This window comes from Zootoca vivipara, chromosome 16 (assembly GCF_965207765.1).
Source record: "Zootoca vivipara chromosome 16, rZooViv2.hap1.1, whole genome shotgun sequence".
Taxonomy (NCBI): domain Eukaryota; kingdom Metazoa; phylum Chordata; class Lepidosauria; order Squamata; family Lacertidae; genus Zootoca; species Zootoca vivipara.
This window is the reverse complement of record NC_142599.1, coordinates 34,435,699-34,456,730: the sequence shown is the minus strand read 5'-3', so window position 1 is coordinate 34,456,730 and position 21,032 is coordinate 34,435,699. Positions and strand designations below refer to the sequence as shown.

Sequence of the window (21,032 nt, the reverse complement as noted above, 5' to 3'; positions counted from 1 at the left end):
ATTCATTGGGAAGAATAAGGCATGTTGGTCAGGGGTCCAGGCTAATGCTTTGTTTTTTATTCATCCATCCCAGAAAGAAAGAAAAACACGAGGGCAAAATATGAAGCAGCGAGCGGAGACAATGGAAGATGGACACGAGAAAGGTCAAATTAAATAACTTTTACTCTCCTAAGGAAAACACTTCTTTGTGTTTGAGGCATACAAACTAAAAGCCATGACACCAAAGGAAAAAAGGACTGGGAGGGCAGAGGAAAAGAAACTAAAGACACTGTTTCTTAGGGAGCAGCTCTGCGCTGAGCACTGTATTTAATTTGCTCTGGGATGGTCGAGTCTTCATTTTGTTTCAAAATCAAATGGTGTTAATGGCCTGGAGGAATTGTGGAGTTGGAAGGGACCACAAGCGTCTAGTCCAAACCCTGCAATGTAGGAATCTTTCTCTCAACCTGAGGCTTGAACGCATGACCCTGGGATTAAGAGTCTCATGCTCTACAGACTAAAATGCAAGTAAGCAGTCCTCTAATATTTTACACAGTGGATAAAAGCGAAGACAGCTGTCATCAAAGGAGCTGCAATAGCTTTAATTTCCCAAGCCATGGGATGTAAGAAATGTGTTCTATTATGTAAGGGAAAGATGGATGAAACCACCATGCATCAATTTAGATGGCAACGTTTCTCACCACCACCAAACACAGTGCTAAAAGAAAGATGCAAACCGACAAGCTTCTCTGTGCTGGGAGCTAGGATCCTTGGGCATCACAATTATTCTCTTGGCTTCCTTGTGTGGGATCCCCTCACACATGGCTTTCCGTGGTTGAAGCCACCACTGGAAGGACTGCCTGACACTGTGTTTCGTTAAGTGCTGGGTTGACCGAGATGAGTGCAGGCAGATTTCTCCTTCAGATTGTGGACAAACCCACGGGACTGAAGGGTGCTTTATATTTAAGCCATTTTACGCACAAAGTCGCAAAGAATGCAGCTTGTGTTTCTTCACTGAGAGCAGCCCCTTCCGAAGTTCGCACGGGGCCATTTTGAGGGTCACCGAGTAGAGAGAGAGGGAGAGAGAGAGACAGACTCCAGGCTGGGTGTGTGTTTTTATAGGAGGGGACAAGGGATGCTTGGCATTCCAGCAGATGCTCTCTGGGTTACTCTTTTGTCCTGAAGACGTGACCGAGGCTTAATTTGTGGTGCTTTGCTGAAGGCACAGCGGCCATAAAACAGTAGCCGATGAACCAGAGGCTGCCTCCATTATGTATCAAGGCCTTTTAAGAGCAGCAGTAAGAAAAGGAACCCTCCCCCAGCCTGGCTGCCCTGGCCCCATTGCGAAGCATAGATGGGAAAGCAGTAAAGGACTGTGGTGGTGGGAATCAGCAATTGGGGGGGCAGGACTGGGGGTGATGAGATGAGGCTTCTTTTGAGTCATGGCCAAGGGGACTCCTGCTAGGTTCCAGGCAGGGGTGGGCTAATCCATCCATTTCAGTTCCTCTTTATTTTTCCAATCTTGAAGTTCAGTTCCCCACAATTGGGGGGAAAGTCCTCATGCAAATCCACCAGCATTTTAGTGCTAATTTCTCCTACTGATAAACACATTTTGTATGCAATTTTGCTTAAGGTACTCGTGTGCTTTTTTGCAAAGCAACTTTCCCTGAAATTTTGTTATTTTCACTAACGCTACCATTTGCATTTTTCGGCCACCTCACTTGGCTGGAGAACCACACTGCAAGGTTTAGAAAAGCCAGATCCTGAAGGATGGCTGCTTTCTTTTTGGGTTCCTGCATTGTTTCAGAAAGGCTAGTGGACAAGCTGTGGTTTGTTAAGGCAGAGCTACAATCCCTGCACCCTGAAGAAACTACAGTGTCCCAGATTCTCCAGGACCGTTAAAGTGAGAGAAGAGTTATGTGGGTGTGATTACAATGAAGCTCCATGCATGGGGATGGGGTCAGAAGCAGTTCCAGGTCAAAGGGCAGACCTTTCGGTTAAGCGGAGCTCTGTCAGTTGGGAGAAGGTTGGTCCATTTGACTGAGTGATTGGTTGTTATTTCTAAGCCGCTTTTCATTCAGATGAATCTCAATGTGGCTTAAAGGGTAAAGGTAAAGGGACCCCTGACCATTAGTCATCTTGCTTTACTGGCCAAGGGAGCCAGTGTACAGCTTCCGGGTCATGTGACCAGCATGACTAAGCCGCTTCTGGTGAAACCAGAGCAGCGCACGGAAATGGCGTTTACCTTCCCGCTTGGAGCGGTACCTATTTAACTATTTATCTACTTGCACTTTGACATGCTTTCGAATTGCTAGGTTGGCAGGAGCAGGGACCGAGCAACGGGAGCTCACCCCGTCGCAGGGATTCGAACCGCCGAGCTTCTGATCGGCAAGCCCTAAGCTCTGTGGTTTAACCCACAGCGCCACCTGCGTGGCTTACAAACAATAAATAACAATAATCTCCTAACACCACAAAGACAGCATGAATCATGTAAAATAATTAACAAACCATCAATGAAACGATCTATAAAAACCTATGAACTAAACAGCAACTAAAAATGAGCTAAAGCGTCTCCATTTCGGCAAAAGGCATATTATATGGTTAACAAATTAATCAAATTCCTGCTGAATTTCCATTCCTTTTTCTTAAGAATGCAAGAAGAGCCTGGCAGCTGGATCAGGCCAGTGGCCCATCTAGTTCAGCATCCGGTTCTCACAGTGGCCAATCAGATGATCCAAAAGGAACCCCGCAAGCAGGACCTGAGCACAAGAGCAATGATCCCTTCTTGTGGTTTCCAGTAACTGCTGGTTAAAAGCATTAGTGACCGCCAAGGCAGAAGGTATCCTCATCCTCCTGTGTGTAATCCTCTTTTAAAGCAACCCACGTTGGTGGCCATCGCTGCACCCTGCGGGGAGGACCTTCCCTAGTTCAGCTATGCGCTTGTGTGAAGAAGGGCTTCTTTTTATCTGCCCTCAACTTCTCTTAACTTCCAGGAGGCAGCAACTGACCTTCTTGGTTGACAAGAGGCGTGCTGAAACACACCACGTCTCCCATGGCAAGCGGCTCGGAAAGGTTCGGCTCGATGGCGTGCTCCACCGGGACAGGGATATAATCCGCCATGCCCGGGTGCCTCTCGTCCCAAACGCCCACCAGGGTCACCCCCCTGTTCACAGCCTGGGCGATGTAGGTGTAATTCTTGTTGCTAGGTCGGATGAGCAGCAGGTCATCTCTGGGGGAACAAAGCAAAAAAATTGACCCCGTGAGGAGTGTGTCAAGCAGGGATACTGCAGGGTAAGGTCGTCCAAACTTGGCCAAAACAGTCAATGGTGCCTTCTGCTCTGTGGACCACCGAGAGATCAGCTAGGAATTTGATGGATACTGTGTAGCCTGTGTGGGCTGGGACTCTGAATGAGTACGCTAGATTGGTACATTTAAAAAAAATTGAGTATGTTCTAAAGCAGGGTGGGGACAGAAAGTAGATCAGGGCCTACTGGTGCATATCTAGGAGATCTGAAGTATTCTGACAAGGATTTATCATTCCCAGTACCCTGTTTCTCATATTTTAAGACATACCCATAAAATAAGCCATAGCAGGATTTTAAGCATTCAAGGAATATAAGCCATACCCCGAAAATAAGACATAGTGATAGGCGCAGCAGCAATGCCGGCCGCGGCAGGAGGAGGAGGAAAAAAATAAGACATCCCTTGAAAATAAGCCATAGTGTGTTTTTTTGAGGAAAAAATAAATATAAGACGTGTCTTATAATATGAGAAACACGGTAGGAACAGGTGGGCTCAGTGGCACAAAGGACTTTATCACACCTCCAGCTAGTTCACAAGCTGCAGGTGTTCCTGGATTGTCTCTAGCCACAAGTTGCTCAGTTGGAACACTAAAATTTACTTTCTATAGGGCTGCCTACAGAGTACAGTTCCCTGGGAAGAGGGACTGACTGTTAAACCACTGTGGGAACCTGGAGCTCTGCGAGGCAAATAGGGGGATCTCCTAACACTTCTTAGCACCCTTAACTACAGTCCCCAGTATTCTTTGGGGGAAAGCCGTGGGTGTTTAAAGTTGCGTTGTTGCGCTTTAAATGTATGGTGTGAGCGTGGTCATTATTGTGGCAAGAATTTACTTCTACACCGCTTGTTCGTTACCCGGGTGAGGGAATGCGTTTGAAATAAAACACGGAACCAAGAGAAATAACAAGCCCAAGAGATCCAGTAAGAACGCGGTTTATTAAACGACCGCACAGTAGGACAGCTCAACTTAAAAGTGGTTGTATCCTGTACTTAAAAGTCGCCTCAATTGGGCCACATTCACGCCATACATTTAAAGCACTATGGTGCCACTTTAAACAGTCATGGCTTCTCCCAAAGGATTTTGGGAACTGTAGGGCACTGATGCTGCTAGGAGGCCCCTATTCCCCTCACAGAGATACAGTTCACAAAGTTCCCTGATAAGAGGGACCGGCTGTTAAACCACTCTGGGAGGGGAATGTGTGTGTGTATGCAGGGTCTCCTAACAACTCTCAGCACCCTAAATAAACTACAGCTCCCAGGATCCTTTGGGGGAAGCCATGGCTGTTTCCTTTAAATGTACCGAGCAGATGAAGCCCTTGTCATATAGGGTGGATATGTCTTAAGATGTGATCCCGACATTCTGCTTGACCGTTGTGATGACTGCGCCTGCGTACTTTGTTGCGTGAGCACACCCTGGACCACAGAAGCGGCCAACGTTCCAAGTTCCCAAAAGGACAGATGACTTTCCACAAGATGGAGAGTGGCAATTTCCCAAGCAAGCCATGGTCACGATGCAGCACGCAGCCCTTTCCCAAGCGTGCCTTCCTGAGCCACACCTGTTCAAGGCCAGGTAAAGCTGGGTGCTCTGGGCGTGGAACTTCTCCCCGGCACTGTCGTAGAACTCAACGGCGAGGGTGAGGGACATGCCCAGGGGAAAGGCATGCAGGGGCTCCCGGCTGGCCGTGTAGAGCTTGGGAGTGCTGCTCAACCGCAGGTAGGACACCGGGGCCACCTGGGAGGGGGGAAGGAAAGGATGCATCGGTTTTTTCCTTTTCAATCACCACACCTGGAGACTTCAAACTGATTTATCTCAAATACGCTTGTAAGGCAAGCAAATGCCAGTTGTAGCCGAACAGATATACGTGGCATAAAAATATACATAAGAACTGCTCATAAAAACAGAAGTTTGACCAATGCAATGAAAAAGCAGAATCTTAGATCTCAAAGGAGGCCACACAGCCTTGTCTAAGCTGAGCAGCCTTCACTGTGAGTTTAGCTGTATTAAGCACTTCAGACCTATCCGAAACAGAGAGCAGATCTTCTCCGTATCACTGAGGGTTGAACTGGAGACAAACAGCACTCTTTACTATTCCATCTGTTGCCCTACCTACCAACATCTGGAAGAGGTCCTCATTAAGCAAGCTGGCAGATGCTCCAGCGCTTTAGTGTGACATTCTGAACTTTTCGCAAGACGTGTACCTTGTCTTGCCATCTGCTTCACTCCCCAGCAACTTTATAAGAAGAGCCTGTCGGATTAGGCCAATGGTCCATCTATAGTCCGGCCCCCTGTTCTCACAAGGGGAAACCTTAAAGCAGAATCCGAACACACGACCAACTGTTTCTTCCTGCAGTTTCCAACAACTGGCACCCAGAAATCTCACCTGCTCCGAATGTGGAGGCAGAACATAGCCATTGTGGTTGGCAGTCCTCAACTTAGCAACCGTCCTTATCCAGCACTGCATTCTCCTTTTCAGTCTTCCAGCCCCTGCCCACAGCATTCAGGGACCTCCTACCTTGCAGCATTCGCGGAATCCACAGCAGCCACTACCACCTCTTCCCAGAGCCTCCCTTACCCGCACTCCAGTGATGACAGTCTGGTTGACGCCGAAGAGTTCCAAGGCTGTCACCTCCAGCACCGCAGTGCCTGTGACAGCTCCTGCCTTGAGGACGCCATGCCTGTTCTCCTCAATGACAGAGGAGTTGGGGAAGCACTGCAGGATCTGAGCGTTCACAAAGGCCGCCCCGTCCCTAAGAGAGAAAAGAAGAGTCGCCATGCCTTCTGTTTGGGCTGGCAGGTGGAGGGGGTTGGACCAGTTATGTTTTATACCCCAAGGTGGGCGCACAGGCTAGAAGGCAACCGCCACAAAGGATGGAGGGGCTGCCAAATTTAGAGTGGACTACGCAATTTTGGTAGGCATCCCATTATCTGCACTTTCCAGAAGTGACTGGGAGACATTTTGTTCTGACCAGCTTTGCCAACTGGATTGTCTCTGCCATGGGGTGTCTACTTTGTACTGCTGTTAAATCTATCTGCTGCTGTCCAGTTTTTCGGCTGTGCTTATTATATTTTGCACACCACCTTCAGATATACATGTGGAAGGCAACCAACCAACCAATCAAAATCACCTTACTCAATCCTAGCTGGAAGGTGGGATTATTTATCCAGCAGAGAGAGAGAGAAATTGCCAGGATCACTGAGAGGGGTGTATAACATCATGCTGGGGCTATATCTGGCCTGCAGGTGGAGGAGGGAGATATACCGCACCCCCTGCCTTAAGGCAAACCAAAAAATGATGGAGTATAGACTGACCGACCCCCCAAACTGGAGACATTTTGAAAGCAGAAGATTTGCTGCAAATTAGCATCTCTGTAGTGCTTCTACTTCTTCAAGTTAATAGTGGAGTCTTTGTCTTTGCTCCCCATCATCATCGCTACCACCCACCTGCCACTTCCCCCCTTTCCCTGCCCTACCTGTTTGTGAGTAACTTGAGCTGTGAGTTCATGGACATCAGAATTTGCTCTGCAGAGCACTCCGGGGAGAAGAGCTGCAGTTTATCAAAGACCTGTAAGGGACAGAGCAAGGATCCTGCAGGCAGAAGGAAGGGCTGGGATGTGCCCCTGCTTTTAACATTAACGGCTGGCATGGCCAGACGCAGCAGAGGACTAGCAGCAGTAAAAGAGGACGAGGCTGCCTAAAGGGGTGCTTACTAGTATCTGCACTTCATCTGAGAGCTCGGAGAGGTGTCCTTCAAACTGCCCAGCATCCGGGTCCAAAGCCTGCACCGTGACTTGGATGCTCGTCCGCCCAGCTGCCTTCGTGTGCAGGACCATGGCAAAGTTACTTTCCGGAATAAGCTGCAGGGAAACCTGGGAGAGAAGGGAAGGAGCTGCAGGGTTCCTGGAAAGAAGGGATGGGCGGATCCAGTGCCCATTGAGAATGGTGGGGTGGAAGGCAAGGAGCCCAAAGCGGGTGGCACGCAGCCAATGAAAGGCAGTGGTTTTGTCCTCTGCTCTTCTCTCTGTTGAATTCTACAAGGGCAACAATGAGACTAAGGAGGAGGAGGAGGAGGAAGCTGCCAGGGAGAGCACCTGCCCCCTGTATTAGCTGTAGGTATGAAATCAAGTGGGGACTGGCTGAGGTTCAGTAGGACTAACGCTGGATGCAACCCACAGTGGCTGAGAGTTGAAGTGCGCCCCGAGGGACAGCTCCATACCTCCGAGTGTCTAGGAAGGAGGTCCAGGACATCCCTCTTGCTCATCGCCCAGTGGAACGTCAGTGCTGGGTCGGCATTCCCAAAGGAGAATGGAGTCAAAGTGCTGGTCAGGCCAACAACATAAACAGGCATCTACAAAGGAAAGCGTCCCTCGTTACTTCCCAGCTTTTGGTCCTCTCAGGGCAAGAGACATGTTCTAACACGGAGACCAACACATGTATGCTGCCTTGAGGGATGCCTGGTCCCTTATATCCCTGACCAATCACAGAGCTCTTTGGGCGGAGTCCCTGCTATGGTCCCTGCATGGGTCAGATGCACAAGCTCATATCTGCCAGCAGCCTTGCATCCAGTACAGTATTGTGGAACCTGATTCTCTGGAATTCCCTCTCAGCTGAGAGGCAGCTCAGAGAGGCCTCCTCCTCTGTTGAGCTTTCAGCACCTACCAAAATCTTTTTCTTTTTAACAACCAGCAGGCATTTTAATGAAACTTCTTTTTTTAAAAAAGTTATTGTATTGTTGTTTTACCTGTACGACAGCTAAAGATGGTTGCGATTAAGTGGCTGATAGTTGAAATAAATGAAATAAACATTAGGAGGACTGTCCTAACACACAAGGGACGAATGACGTGGAACAGGATGACTCTGGAAGCGGTGAGCTCTTGTTCCAGGAGATCAGCTTTTCCGCTCCCCCTTGTTTAACTTAATTCCAGCAAGCTTTTTAACTGAATTCTGATTTTACAGTTTAAACTCTTTTTTAAAAAAAATGTACAGCGTTGAGTCCCCTGTACACCGCTTAGAGACAACTGCAATTTTCAATATGCAATTTGTTGAAGTGAAATAAAACAAATTGGGGTGGGATCCTTAACATGGGCTCAGTTCAGGAGGGAGAAGTCAGCCCTGCCTGTCTCTCAGTTGCATGCAATGCTAGTCCTACGCTAGGGAGGGCCACTGACATTAAGAAACGTGACTCTGAGTAGAACTTTGTTAGCTACAACCTTATATATTCACAGAGAAGATGTCCATTGGTGATTATAGGGCAGACCTACCTTGGTCCCCGTAATGAGCCTGGTGGCAGGAGCGTGGATTCTTATCGCTCGCAGCTGAACAACTTCCAGGTCTACTTGGTCCTGGTTGGGGAGAGGCAGAAGAAAGACCAGAAGAAAAGGCACAGTTTGCCCAAGATTACCCAGCTGTGGACTGGCAGCCATTGGGGGAGCCATGTGCACCCCACTAGGGTGATGACTTTTTCATTTTTCCCTCAAAAATTATTTCCTGTAGCACAAATGGATGAACTTTTGCCTATTAACGACTAAAATGAGGTATATTCCATTGAAATATTTAAAAAGGTCACACACAAACTGTTTTTAATTTTTTTGTATGCTGTTTTACCATTTCATAAAATTGTATTAACAATTCTATATATATTTTGTATCAAATTTGGACACAGCACCACATTCCACAATGGGGAGTGTTCTTAGCAACGTAGGGTATACAAATGTCACACCTGTGCAAGGTAAAAGCCCCTTTTTGGAACCTCAAAACTCAGCCAGCAGACCCTGCCGGGCATGCTGGGAAAAGAACCTACAGGAGAGGTAGCAAAACATCGTCCTCTAGCGGCGTCTATACTGTTACTGCAGCTAAAAAAAGCTTCCTTGTGTGTTTGATGATCCTATATAATGTTGTATATGTGCGACTCTAAAGTTTGGGTTCAATTTTATATCTGCTTACAGAGACTTCAAAAATGGTCAAAAAACTGATAAATATTTGTTTTGTGCGTGAGGTTTTTTTTATCAAATCTCTTTGAAAGTAAGATTTTATCTAATCTTTAGTGAAAGCTCATCAGATTATGATACAGTACAGGGAAATGAGGTTGTAAAAAAGTCATCACCCTAGTGCCCCACACTTGGGATCTGTGAAGTTCCAGGAGCAACAAACAAAAAACACTATGGAGAATCTGACCAAATCAGATGCATTGCTTCTTCAGCCTGTTGGCAACCTTCTGGGGACCTTGTGGCAGTGGTGGGCGGAGCCAGAAGGGGATGTATGTATGTGTAGAAACTAGCCTTCTGTACAAAAAGATGCAATTTGCGTTCGTTGATCTGCCTGCTTTTGCTTCTGGCCCCACCTCCTACTGAAATACAGTCCCCAGGAGGTTACCAATAAGGAAAAGGTTTCCCATCCCTTTCCTTTTGTGTGGGTGGGGTGTTTTAATGTAGTAGTTTGTTAAAAAATAGAAGTGCCTTTTGGATTTTTTAATGCTGGTTTTATTTTATGTATGCGTTTGTTTTTTTGCTTAAAATACTGTAAGTCGCTTGAGTTGCTAAGGCAAACGAAGCAACTAATACACTTAATAAATACTAATAATAATAATTCAAGCTCCAAGCTGCTGTTTCTCACACACTCACCTCAGCACAGCAATAACCTCAGACCCTACACCGTTCGGCAAATGAACAGCTCGCTCAGGAGACCACCCACAGTCATGAAATGTTCACAATTCCTTAAGGCACTGACTGCTCATTCCCAACAATCGAGGCAGCCAGATTCAGGCCAGCACAAACCAGCACGATTCTCAGCATCACGCTCTAGTGTGGTCAAGGAACAGGACCCAGGGTGGGACCCAGTGCCAGATTTATGTATAAGCTAAGCAAGCTATAGCTTAGGGCCCCACTATATTCAACATAAAAAACAGTGACAATTTGTTGTTGACAAAGGACAGCTGGACATATAAAGGGCCCCATTACCTTCAGTAGCTTAGGGCCTCGTCAAACCTAAATCTGGCCCTGGTGGGACCTATAGAGACTGGAGGAGGTGCTAGGCGCCTCGTGGTTTCAAGGGGATGGGAAACAACTTAAATGGTGAAAGCAGTCGAAGGTTTCAGATTACAGAGCAGCAAGTGAGCATTTGAGGTCGACAAGGAGGAGGAAGTACCTGTGAAAAGACAATGACTTTTCCCGTGTCTTCGTTGACAGCCCGAATGGTCCCAAGGATTGTGGCTGTGCCCACAGCCTTGGCCAGGACCTGCCCCACTCCGTTAACTGTGGCCACAGACTGGTTGCTGATGGAGAAGTGAATGAGGGACTGAGGCTGTGGGCCGCCCTCTGACATCACCTGCAGCAAAGAGCAAGAACAAGGCAGAAACATCCTGGATCTTGACATCACTCTGCCACCACCTGAGAACAACGCCCCCCCTCCCTCAGTCTATCATAGAGAGGATCCTGGCCTACATTAGGAGTGGGGAAACCTCAGATTGAGGGGTCTACTTTACTTAGGATCCCACAACCTACCAATCAAAGCCAGGCGTAAAAGACAATTAGACCACACACCCACACCATATGTTTAAGAAACATGGCTTCCCCCAAAGTGTCCTGGAAATGGTAGTTTAGCCCTCCTAGTCATACAATTTCCAGCACCCTTAACAAACTACTGTCCCAAACTTTCTTTGTGGGAGGTAATGTGCTTTTAATGTATGCCGTGTACCAGAATCCCTACTGTTTGCTGCAGATATGACAGGAGGCTAGGAGGGGGGTGATAAAAGTGGCCAATTTTTAATCAGAGAAACTGATTAATCTTGCAAAATCAATTCTAGGCAGTTTGCTAATGAATTTATAACTGAATTAACTGAGAGAACAAGCAGGCCTGCCCTCCCTGTGTAGTTATCTAAACCGGTGATGAAAGGGCAGAAAAAAACTCTGCTTTACAAGCAGAAAGAAGGAGTGAAAGTTCTAGGTAAGGCAGGGACAGGGAGTATGTGGCCCTCCATAAATGATGCTGGACTCCAGCCCCCAATAGCTGGGGCTGTTAGGAGTTGGAGTCCAACAGCATCCGGAGGGTCATTGTTCTCCCCATCCCTGTTCGTGGTAGCAGGGCTGTATAGGAGAGATTTCAGGACCTGGGAGAGCTCCCAAGGAAGGGAGGTGGTACTGGATCAAGGTCATTACTCAGTAGCAAGGATTAGGGGCAAGGAGAAGGCTCTCCAAGACTTTGGATAGCTCCCAGAGGCAAAACCTTTGGTACTGGGAAGAAGACGGGTCTGAAAATGTAGTCCACTCTACACTATACATTTATAGTAGTACCATAGTACTTTAAACAATCATGGCTTCCTCAAAAAAAAAATCCTGGGAACTGTCATTTGTTAAGGGTGCTGAAAGTTGTCCCTCCCAGAGCTACAATTTCCAGAGTGACTTACCAAATAATCCCTTTACTCAGGGAACTCTGGGGTTTGCAGCTCTGTGAGGGAGAACAGGGGGTCTCCTAACAACTCTCGGCACTCTTAACAAAGCACAGTATCCAAAATACTTTGAGGAGCTGTTTTAAGGAGTATAATACTTCTTTAAATGTATAAGACAGATGGGGCCTGGATCTGCTCTCCTCTAGTGGAAACATGGATTGCATTCACTGACATGGTCCTGTAGGCGCAGTGACTCATCTCAGGGTAACCTATGCCATGGAAAGAAGGAAGGAAGGGTGGGAGATGGGCATAGCCAATAGGATGGTTTCACCCAACTGATACTCTGAACTTACCTGCATCATGTTGTGTGGAATGAGGGTTATTTTCTCTGGGATGAGCTTGAATGGTGGGAAGACCTGGCAACACAACAGCAGTCAAATTTGGCCACGTGGGAATTGAGGCTGTATTTAGAAACATACGCGCGCAGGACATTCCAGACAGAAGATATATGGGGGGGGGGGGCAGGACGATTAAAACTCACACAGGAGAAAGAATATATGTGAACTCTCGTTTGATACTTATTTCAGCAGCTGTGAAAAAAATCGGATGAAAGAAGAAAATATTTTAGTGACTGGTGGGGAATGATCGGGATTATTTTGGATTTTGAGAGAAGATTTGGACTTTAGAAAAAGACGGCAGTAGACGGGTGCGAGGAATCCCCAAATTTTTGAAGCATGGGAACTCCAGAAAATATTATATGATTTGGCATAATATTCGGTTTAATTGATATGTATTTGTATAATTCGAAATAATGAATGTGATATAATCGTGTTTTAATTGGAAAATTAATAAAAATAGAAACATACGCGCGCGCACACATACACACACACACACACACTGGATCAGACTTCCCCAATCTGGCGTTGCTGAACTTTAATTGCCATCAGCCTTAGCCAGCACAGCCAGTGGTCAGGGATACCGGGAGTTGTAGTCCAGAACAAGTATAACACACCAGGCTGGGAGAAGGTTGTGCTATAGAGTCCATTATATTTTCATTCAAATTTGCAGCCAGGGCCAAAGGAACATTTCACAGAACTTGCACATGAAGTTCTTAACACCTCTGGTTCTAAAACCACAGGAGACATTTTTTTGCAAACTGTTTTTCCTGTGTGCCTAGGTTTTTTGACAGCCCATTGGCTGCAATTCCTTACCTCCACTTTCCGAGGCGCCGAGGTGAATTTGATTCCCATTTTGTCCCAGGCCATGGCTACTAAACTTGTTTGCCCCACAGCCATGGCTCGGAGGACATAGACTTCGGAATAGTCACCCACTTCCTCCATTAGCCTGCAAGGAGAGGTTTGGTATGGTTGCATTTTGTCCAACCTGGGCAAGGGAGCGCACCAGGAAAGGCCAAGCAGATTTTCAGGCTGGTCTCTTGCACCCATCTTCACATTGCTGAACAGCTACTGTCCTGGGCATAACGCTAGACAAATGACGGAGCTCACAAAAAGGAAAAAAGATGAGCTGCAAGTGCAAGTGATGGCAAATGTTTCCCTGCCTGGGATCAGCTCTGCCATTTGAAGTATGGCTGCCATGGGAAGAGCCTGTCAAACGTGCAACAGCCATCCCAGAGACCCTGAGCCCTTCTGCACTGCATCTGATCTATGCTCCTTCTCTTAAAGAATAAAGCAAGATTCCAGACCTCATGGTTTTGAATAACGACCTGATTTTAAAAGGATCATTGGATGCTGTGAGGGATAAGAGATACCGGGAGCCCCCTCCCATACTGAATACAAGCTCCTCCCCCAGTAGGGAGGGGGAGACTTCGAGTGGCGATTCAGGAAGTGGAAACAGGAGCTCGAGTACCTTAGTGGAGCACAGGCACCGCCGGGGAAAGGAACAGGGAAGCAGGGAGACGGTAGGAAGGAGGCCGATCCCAGCTACTCCGGAATTGCGTAAAAAGCGCAGGGGGCGGAGATTCAGCATGCCTAGATTACTTTGCTGGGGGGAAACGCGCGAATCGCCATTCGGAGGTACTGTGGAAGACTGACAACATGTACCACTATCTGTAAATAGCACTGCTTTCAGCACTGTAAATACACAGCACCAATAAAAGGATAAAATGCAGAGCTGTGTGGAGTCGTTACTCTGAAGTAGCCCACCCAGGCCACTGTGACAGATGCTATCTTAGACCCCTGTTCCATCTAGTGCAGTATTTTCTACACTGGCCAGCAGCAGTTCTCAGGAGTTTCGGATGGAAGACATGCCTAGCCTGACTTCCTAAAAATCAAGTAAGATCCCACTTCTCACAGTTGTGAATAAAGAGCTGGATTAAAAAGGAACACTGGAATATGCCGCATAAGAAACCAGTTTGTCTCACTTACTATTGCCTACACTGACTTGCAGGGGCTCTCTAAGGTTTCAGGCAGGAGACGTTCCCAGCCCTGCCAGGAGATGCCATTGGGGATTTAACTTTAGAAAAAGGCAGACTGAGCTACAGCTCTTGCAGTTTTGACCACTATGCACTTTCAAACACTCCCCAAAGCCAATGGGTCGGTTTTGTGGATTTCAACTGTTTGGGTGGAGTGTGAGATCAGGGAAGGAGAACGCCTTGCAATCCCAAAGATGACCCCTTAAGAAGCAGAAGTCAAAGCATAGGAGACGCAGGGCACTTACGTCAATGCGACAATGGGGGAGGCTGCCTTCAGCTGGAGCCGCATGTAGGCAAAGTATTTACTCCGGAAGGGGTACCGGTGATGTCCCAGGACGCGCACGGAGACCAGCACGGATTTCCCAACCTCAATCTGGGGAAGAAGGCAGAGGGTTCCAGGGTGTCCTCAACTTGGGATGGCTTCAAGAGAGGATTAGATAAATTCACGGAGGAGAAGGCTGTCGAGGGTTACTAGCCATGATGGCGATGCTCTGCCTCCAATGGTTGGAGGCAGGGATGCTTCTGAATACCAGCTGCTAGAAACCGGAGGGGAGGGCTCTCGCGCTTGGATTCTGCCTGGGGGCTTCCTAGAGGAATCTGGTTGGTTGTTGTGAGATGGTCTGATCCAGCAGGGCCCTTCTTATCTTCTTCATGCAGCAGGCACATTGGAAGCTGCCTTAGTCCATGTCAGACCATTGGTCCATCTGACTGGCAGTAGCTCTCTAGGGGCTTCAGGCAGAGCTGCCACCTGGCCCTACCTGGAGATGCCACTGGGAATGGGACCAGGGGCCTTCTGCGTGCAAAGCCGATGCTCAACCACTGAGTCAGGGTTCTTCTCACACATACCGCGGTACCCCTCCATATTTTGTTGGGGCTCCAGCGGAAAAGCAAGAGGACTAAGATGCGGAGTCAGACAAAGTGACATTCAGTGCGTGTGGCACAGGGACCGTGCTCCCCAAGACTACAAGGTTTCTACCCGTCCCACTGCCAGGTGATGTTATGTGTTCCTTTCGTAGCGGCCCTGTGCAAAGGGAAACCCCCCCTCACAAATCTCTGCAAATCTAGGCGACACAGCCAGCGGCTGCTCGTGCCCCGGACACCCTTCCGGCCAGCTTACGCATACTCATCATACCTTATCCACAAGGTCCACTTCCAACTCGTACATATTGGAGATGCGAAGGTAGGCTGTAGCAGGTCCCAGGAAGGCCAGGCACAGGTCGTAGACCTCCAAGGTCAAAGAGCCAGGAAGGACAGGAACCACCTGCAAGGAAAGTGACAGGAGCAGTCACTCACAGGGTAACGGCAACATCACTTATCAGGCTGTATGAGATGGCAGGGCCCTGATCCTTTGGCTTTTGAAATAAATCTGGTTACTACAGGAACTCTGTAAGTAAGAAATTGTGCCAGGGCTTGATTTTTTTTCTTTTTGCCTCCTCCTTCCGAGTCCCTTTTCCTTTTGTGTCGTGTCTCTTAGATCAGAAGCCTGAGGCTATCTTACCGCTGATGCTTGCAAGTCCCCCTGAGAGTTATTTTTCGGCTGGAGAGCAGGGTTAATACTTTGTTTTACAAAACATATAGACTCTTTAAACCGAAAAGAAAAGAAAAGAAAAGCAAGCTGTCTAAATGGATTACACAAAACAGTGTAAAGTATTTGTTGTTCAAAAGCAACAAGTGATACAATGGGTAAGATGTAAATATAAGTATACACAATGAAAGCAAATGCCTGGGTAGGCTTTCCTTTATAATATTTACAATTTTTGGTTTATTAAATCTGTATACCACCCTTCATCCATAGATGTCAGGGCAGTTCACAACGTAGTAAGAATAAAAATAATTAACAATAGCAATAATATGGAAGATGAACCTATATACTGTATTATCAAATTAAGAGAAGGGGAAGAATAGGTGGGAGGAGATCCTGAAGCCCTAGCTTCCTCTCCTCATAAAGGCTCACAGAGCAACACACTCTGACACTCACCTGAATGGCGCTCTCTGTTTCCAGGTAAGTGAGGTTCACCATCTCCTGTGCGCTGCTGTTGACAAGGAAGTAACCGGACCCTTCCACCAGTGCAAACACTTCCTGGGCAAAAGCAGAAGGGGGGGGGGAATATCCACACCAGGACCCCAAGACCACTCTTTCAATGTTGCCACGCAGAGCACTGGCTTACCTGGGGCTGCTCTGCTTTACTCAAAGGTCAGAGTCGCCACCGTTGCCCTGTTTTGCCTCTGCCACCCCTGGAAAGTTTTCCAGGAGGAAGCCCTGGTCTGAGCAGGGTTCCTCACCACCTGACCCACACCTAGCTCCTTGGCCCCTACCTTGACGTCGGGATGGTTGTACACGGTGATGTTATCCGGGACCACAGTCACGTCCTCAACCAGCATGAGTTCCACAGTGGCAGAGGCAGGGGAGTTAGAGACCTCCTGTGTGCAGAAAGTAAAGGACAAGAAATGCTGCCTCAGGGTGTTTTCGCAGAAGGCAGGCCAACGCCAAGGAAACCTGGGCCCTTTTTTTCTTTTCCTGCAGGAAACAGATCTGTGCACACCCAAGAAGAACCAAGGGAAAGCCCTGCTGGGCCAGACCCAAGGGCCTGTTGAGTAAAGCACGCTGCTCTCCCCATGGCCCAGCCAGATGTGGGTGGGAAGCCCATGAGCAAGACGTAGCCCCCGGTCTTCAGAGGCCTCCGATACTAGAGGTAATACAGCCATACTGATTAGGAGCCATGGATACGTCTTATCCTCTGTGGATCTAAGCCCCTTCTAAAGCCGCTTTAAGATGACTGCCTCGCGGTGTCCCTTTTTGTCTCTCCTAAATATGTTTTGAGCAGCCACTGGGAGAGAGCACAGTGAAGGTGCCTGCTTGATGTCAAGAGGCAGGGAGTTCGAAAGTTTGGGGGCTGATACACTAAAAGATCGATTTCTTACAAATGTGGGGCAGGTATCACAAGTATTTATGAAAACTAGCAGCAGGAAATTAACTGCATGTGATACTGGATGAGTTCTGGTGCCTACTTCCCCTACACATACTTGCAGCCCAAGGGGACTCAGATGGGGCAGTTAATCTGGTATGTTAGGTATCCCTTCTCATGGCACCAAAGCTGACATGATAGAGAGCCCAGCTGCATCTTTAGTTTTCTCCCTTTTCCATTGCAAAATGACTTGAGAAGCTTAGGCAGTAAGGTGTTCTCTCCTTTCTCAGGGAAACTGGGGTTTTGGGGGGGGCAGGATGGTTCTGATGAGACAATCATATTGCGAGATGTGGGAGAGGGCAATTGTTTCTTCTCTGGTCTTGACTGGGGCGTTGGCACTATATGGGCCCTGATCCCCTACTTCCATGGTTTTTGCTGTTTTCAAGACCAGGCCAGGCCATCTGCAATTTTTTTCTATAAGCTGCCTTGAGTTCCTATCAGGGAAAACGGCAGGGAACAACAACAACAACAACAACAACAACAATAATACATGGCACCTGTTTGCAAATTAGAGCAGTTAAGTGCGAACCTAGCAGTTCGAAAGCATGCCAGTGCAAGCAGATAAACAGGTACCGCTCTGGTGGGAAAGTAAATGGAGTTTCCGTGCGCTGCTCTGGTTTCGCCAGAAGCGGCTTAGTCATGCTGGCCACATGACCTGAAAAAACTGTCTGTGGACAAATGTTGGCTCCCTCGGCCAATAAAGCGAGATGAGTGCCACAACCCCAGAGTCGTCTGCGACTGGACTTAACTGTCAGGAGTCCTTTACTTTTACCTTTTTAAGTGGGCATATATGGGGAAAGGTGAACCCACAGGTAAATTGTTAAGGGCTTTGTATACTACAGTGGAGCCTCGGTTGTCAAACACCTCCACTGTATTGTATTACGCTGAAAACCCATTACGCTGAAAATCAAAAGATTTTCGGAAGCCGAACGTGCTAGGCAGCTTCCGTTTTGAGTTTCCCTGTTGTATTGCGGCTTCCGCTTTCAGTTTTCGAATGTTTCGGAAGTTGTATTGCGGCTTCCGCTTTCAGTTTTCGAATGTTTCGGAAGTCAAACGGTCTTCTGGAACAGATTACATTAAAAAACCAAGGTTCCACTGTAACAGTAACACCCTGAACTTGGCCTGGTAGGAAACAGGCAGCCAGTGCAGTTCTTACATACATCTACCATGCTTACAGAATTGTAGAGTTGGAAGGGACCCTGAGGGTTACCTAGTTCAACCCCCCTACAGTGCAGGAATCTCTGCTAAAGCATCCAGGACAGATGGTCACCCAAACTCTGCTTAAAAGCCTCCAAGGAAGGACCTCAGCGCAACAACACCCTCTCCATGGAGCAATCTTCCCCTCTACTCACTCTTGGGCTCCCTCTCTCAGAATATTTCACAAAGTTGACAGAGATCAACACCGTCCCTTTGATCTGCCGCACCTCAAGGAGCTGGTGTCCTGGGACCAAAACAGATGCAGACACAGCATTGGGAGGGAGGGAGAGAAAAGGAAGCAGAAATTGAAACAAATGTATTTTAAAAATTGCCATTCTTACATAGGAAGGGAGGTATGAGGGAGACTGCATTCTTGCATGTGAGATACAGCAAGTTGTTTTTTTTCAAAAAAAAAAAAAAATTAGAGGGATGAGCAAAAGGGGACTCGCCAGGTGGGGCAGAGCCACAACACTAACATCCTGGCAGGTGGGACGCTGTTGCTTACTGTGAGGAAGAGGAGCGAGGCGGCAGGGAGGCTAGCGTGGTGCAAACACACCCATGGAGCCAATCCAGCACACCTGCCTAGGTGTTTGCACCATGCCAACTTCCCCACTTCATCCCAGTAAGCTGCAGCAGGATAGATGCTTCTGCAGCTGAGATAGTGCTACTGTGTACTGTAGTGGTTAGAGTGCTGGATTAGGACATGAAAGTCCAGGGTTCAAATCCCCACTTGGCCATGAAGCTCACTGGGTGACCAGACACTGCCCCTCAGCCAAAGCTACCCCACAGAGTTGTTTGTTTTTGGGAGTAACTACTAATTCATGTTGGGTACCGGCACCCTTTTTCCTATAAGAAAAGCACTTGGGAGAACCATGCAAAGCCACCTTGAGCTCCTTGAAGAAAAAAGTGGGACGTAAGTGCAATAAACAAAATAATTAATAACCCATTTAAAGATGTAAAGAAAGCCCTGCTGGCTCAGGCCAATGGCTCATCTAGTCTATTGCATCCTGTTCTCACAGCAGCCAACCAGATGTCCCAGTGGGAAACCCGCAAGCAGGGTGTGAGAATAACAGAAACTCTCCTTTCCCATGGTTTCCAAATTGTGCAGTAGAAGCAGGGCTGAGAGAATAAAAAAGCACTGGTGGTGGCAGTTCTAGCTAGTAGGCAGGCTGAGACCCTACCTGCCTGCAGACTGTCTCGCCAGAGTGGTGCATGCTCTAGTTATCTCCTGCTTGGACTACTGCAATGCACTCTACGTGGGGCTACCCTTGAAGGTGACCCGGAAACTACAACTAATCCAGATTGCGGCAGCTAGACTGGTGACTGGGAGCGGCCGCTGAGACCGCATAACACCGGTCTTGAAAGACCTACATTGGCTCCCAGTATGTTTCCGAGCACAATTCAAAGTGTTGGTGCTGACCTTTAAAGCCCTAAATGGCCTCAGTCCAGTATACCTGAAGGAGCGCCCATTGTTCTGCCTGGACACTGAGGTCCAGCTCCGAGGGCCTTCTGGTGGTTCCCTCGTTGCGAGAAGCCAAGTTACAGGGAACCAGGTAGAGGGCCTTCTCGGTAGTGGCGCCCGCCCTGTGGAATGTCCTCCCACCAGATGTCAAAGAGAAAAACTACTACCAGATTTTTAGAAGACATCTGAAGGCAGCCCTGTTTAGGGAGGCTTTTAATGTTTAATAGATCATTGTATTTTATTTTGGACAGTTGGACAGTGTTCTCGAAGCTACGAACATGAGTTTGACCAAACTGCGGGAGGCAGTGCAAGAGAGGAGTGCCTGGCGTGCTATGGTCCATGGGGTCACGAAGAGTCGGACACGACTAAACGACTAAACAACAACAATTTTATTTTTCTGTTGGAAGCCGCCCAGAGTGGCTGGGGAAACCCAGCCAGTTGGGTGGGGTATAAATAATACATTATTATTATTATTATTATTAGCTACAGGGGCTTGGAGAGTCTCTTCATTCAAGGGCCTGGGAACATAAGAAGAGCCTGCTGGATCAAATCAATGGCCCCTCTAATCCAGCATCCTGTTCTCACAGTGGCCAACCAGATGCCCAATGAGAAACCCGAAAGCAGGACTTCGAGCACAACACCACCTTCCACATATGCAATTCCCAGCAACAGGTATTATATCGGAGGCATATTACTGCCTCTGGGAGTGGAGGGAGAAGATGGCATCCTGATTAGTAGCCGCTGGTATCTCTGCTGAAGCGCAGCGCTGAGTCGTACCATGGAGCCTGGTCTGTCCAGTCCCATCGTCCTTGGGTACCATCTGCATGGACCTCGGTAGAGTGAAGTAAGCAAGGCTTTGATTGGCCGATATCCATTCCAGGATTAGGGAGGTGAAGTTATCAAACTTCCGCCGGTGCTGGTCGAACAGAGCTAGCTCCAAAACGGTGTTCCTCAAACTGGACACGGGGACCTGCAAGGCATCCCAAAAGACACCGGAGGCAGCCTGCATTTAACAGCGTGCGAGATGAACCTGGGAAAGGACCGCACTTTTGTGATCTACGGAGCCAAAGCACAGAAGCTCTGCAAAGCAAGGGCAGCAGAACTCGAAAGGTAACTATGATGACACCTTGGAAGATAGTTTACCTATCTTCCATATTTAACTAATCAATCAGTTAGACTGATTCTGATTTAAAAGATTTGGTCTACTAAAGAAAGATAAAACCCTGATAACAATGGCTGGCAGCAAATATAATAATAATAATAATAATAATAATAATAATAATAATAATAATAATATGTCGCCCATCTGACTGGGTCGC

General features: G+C 47.7%; 1 protein-coding gene across 2 annotated transcripts in view; it reads right to left on the bottom strand.

Annotated features, from left to right (window-relative positions):
- The window catches only part of NUP210L (nucleoporin 210 like), a 39,660-nt gene that overhangs the window by 5,309 nt on the left and 13,319 nt on the right, over window positions 1-21,032 (bottom strand). For both annotated transcript variants that reach the window (XM_088659851.1, XM_060269995.2), the window contains exons 17-32: window positions 20,491-20,683; window positions 18,407-18,495; window positions 16,405-16,509; window positions 16,067-16,168; window positions 15,221-15,349; window positions 14,334-14,461; window positions 12,869-13,001; window positions 12,011-12,073; window positions 10,418-10,597; window positions 8,536-8,616; window positions 7,491-7,622; window positions 6,985-7,143; window positions 6,748-6,839; window positions 5,850-6,024; window positions 4,833-5,008; window positions 2,985-3,205 (exon numbers count right to left, since the gene is read on the bottom strand). In XM_088659851.1, the coding sequence (XP_088515977.1) occupies window positions 2,985-3,205; window positions 4,833-5,008; window positions 5,850-6,024; window positions 6,748-6,839; window positions 6,985-7,143; window positions 7,491-7,622; window positions 8,536-8,616; window positions 10,418-10,597; window positions 12,011-12,073; window positions 12,869-13,001; window positions 14,334-14,461; window positions 15,221-15,349; window positions 16,067-16,168; window positions 16,405-16,509; window positions 18,407-18,495; window positions 20,491-20,683 (2,158 nt within the window). The remainder of the gene's footprint in view (window positions 1-2,984; window positions 3,206-4,832; window positions 5,009-5,849; window positions 6,025-6,747; window positions 6,840-6,984; window positions 7,144-7,490; window positions 7,623-8,535; window positions 8,617-10,417; window positions 10,598-12,010; window positions 12,074-12,868; window positions 13,002-14,333; window positions 14,462-15,220; window positions 15,350-16,066; window positions 16,169-16,404; window positions 16,510-18,406; window positions 18,496-20,490; window positions 20,684-21,032) is intronic.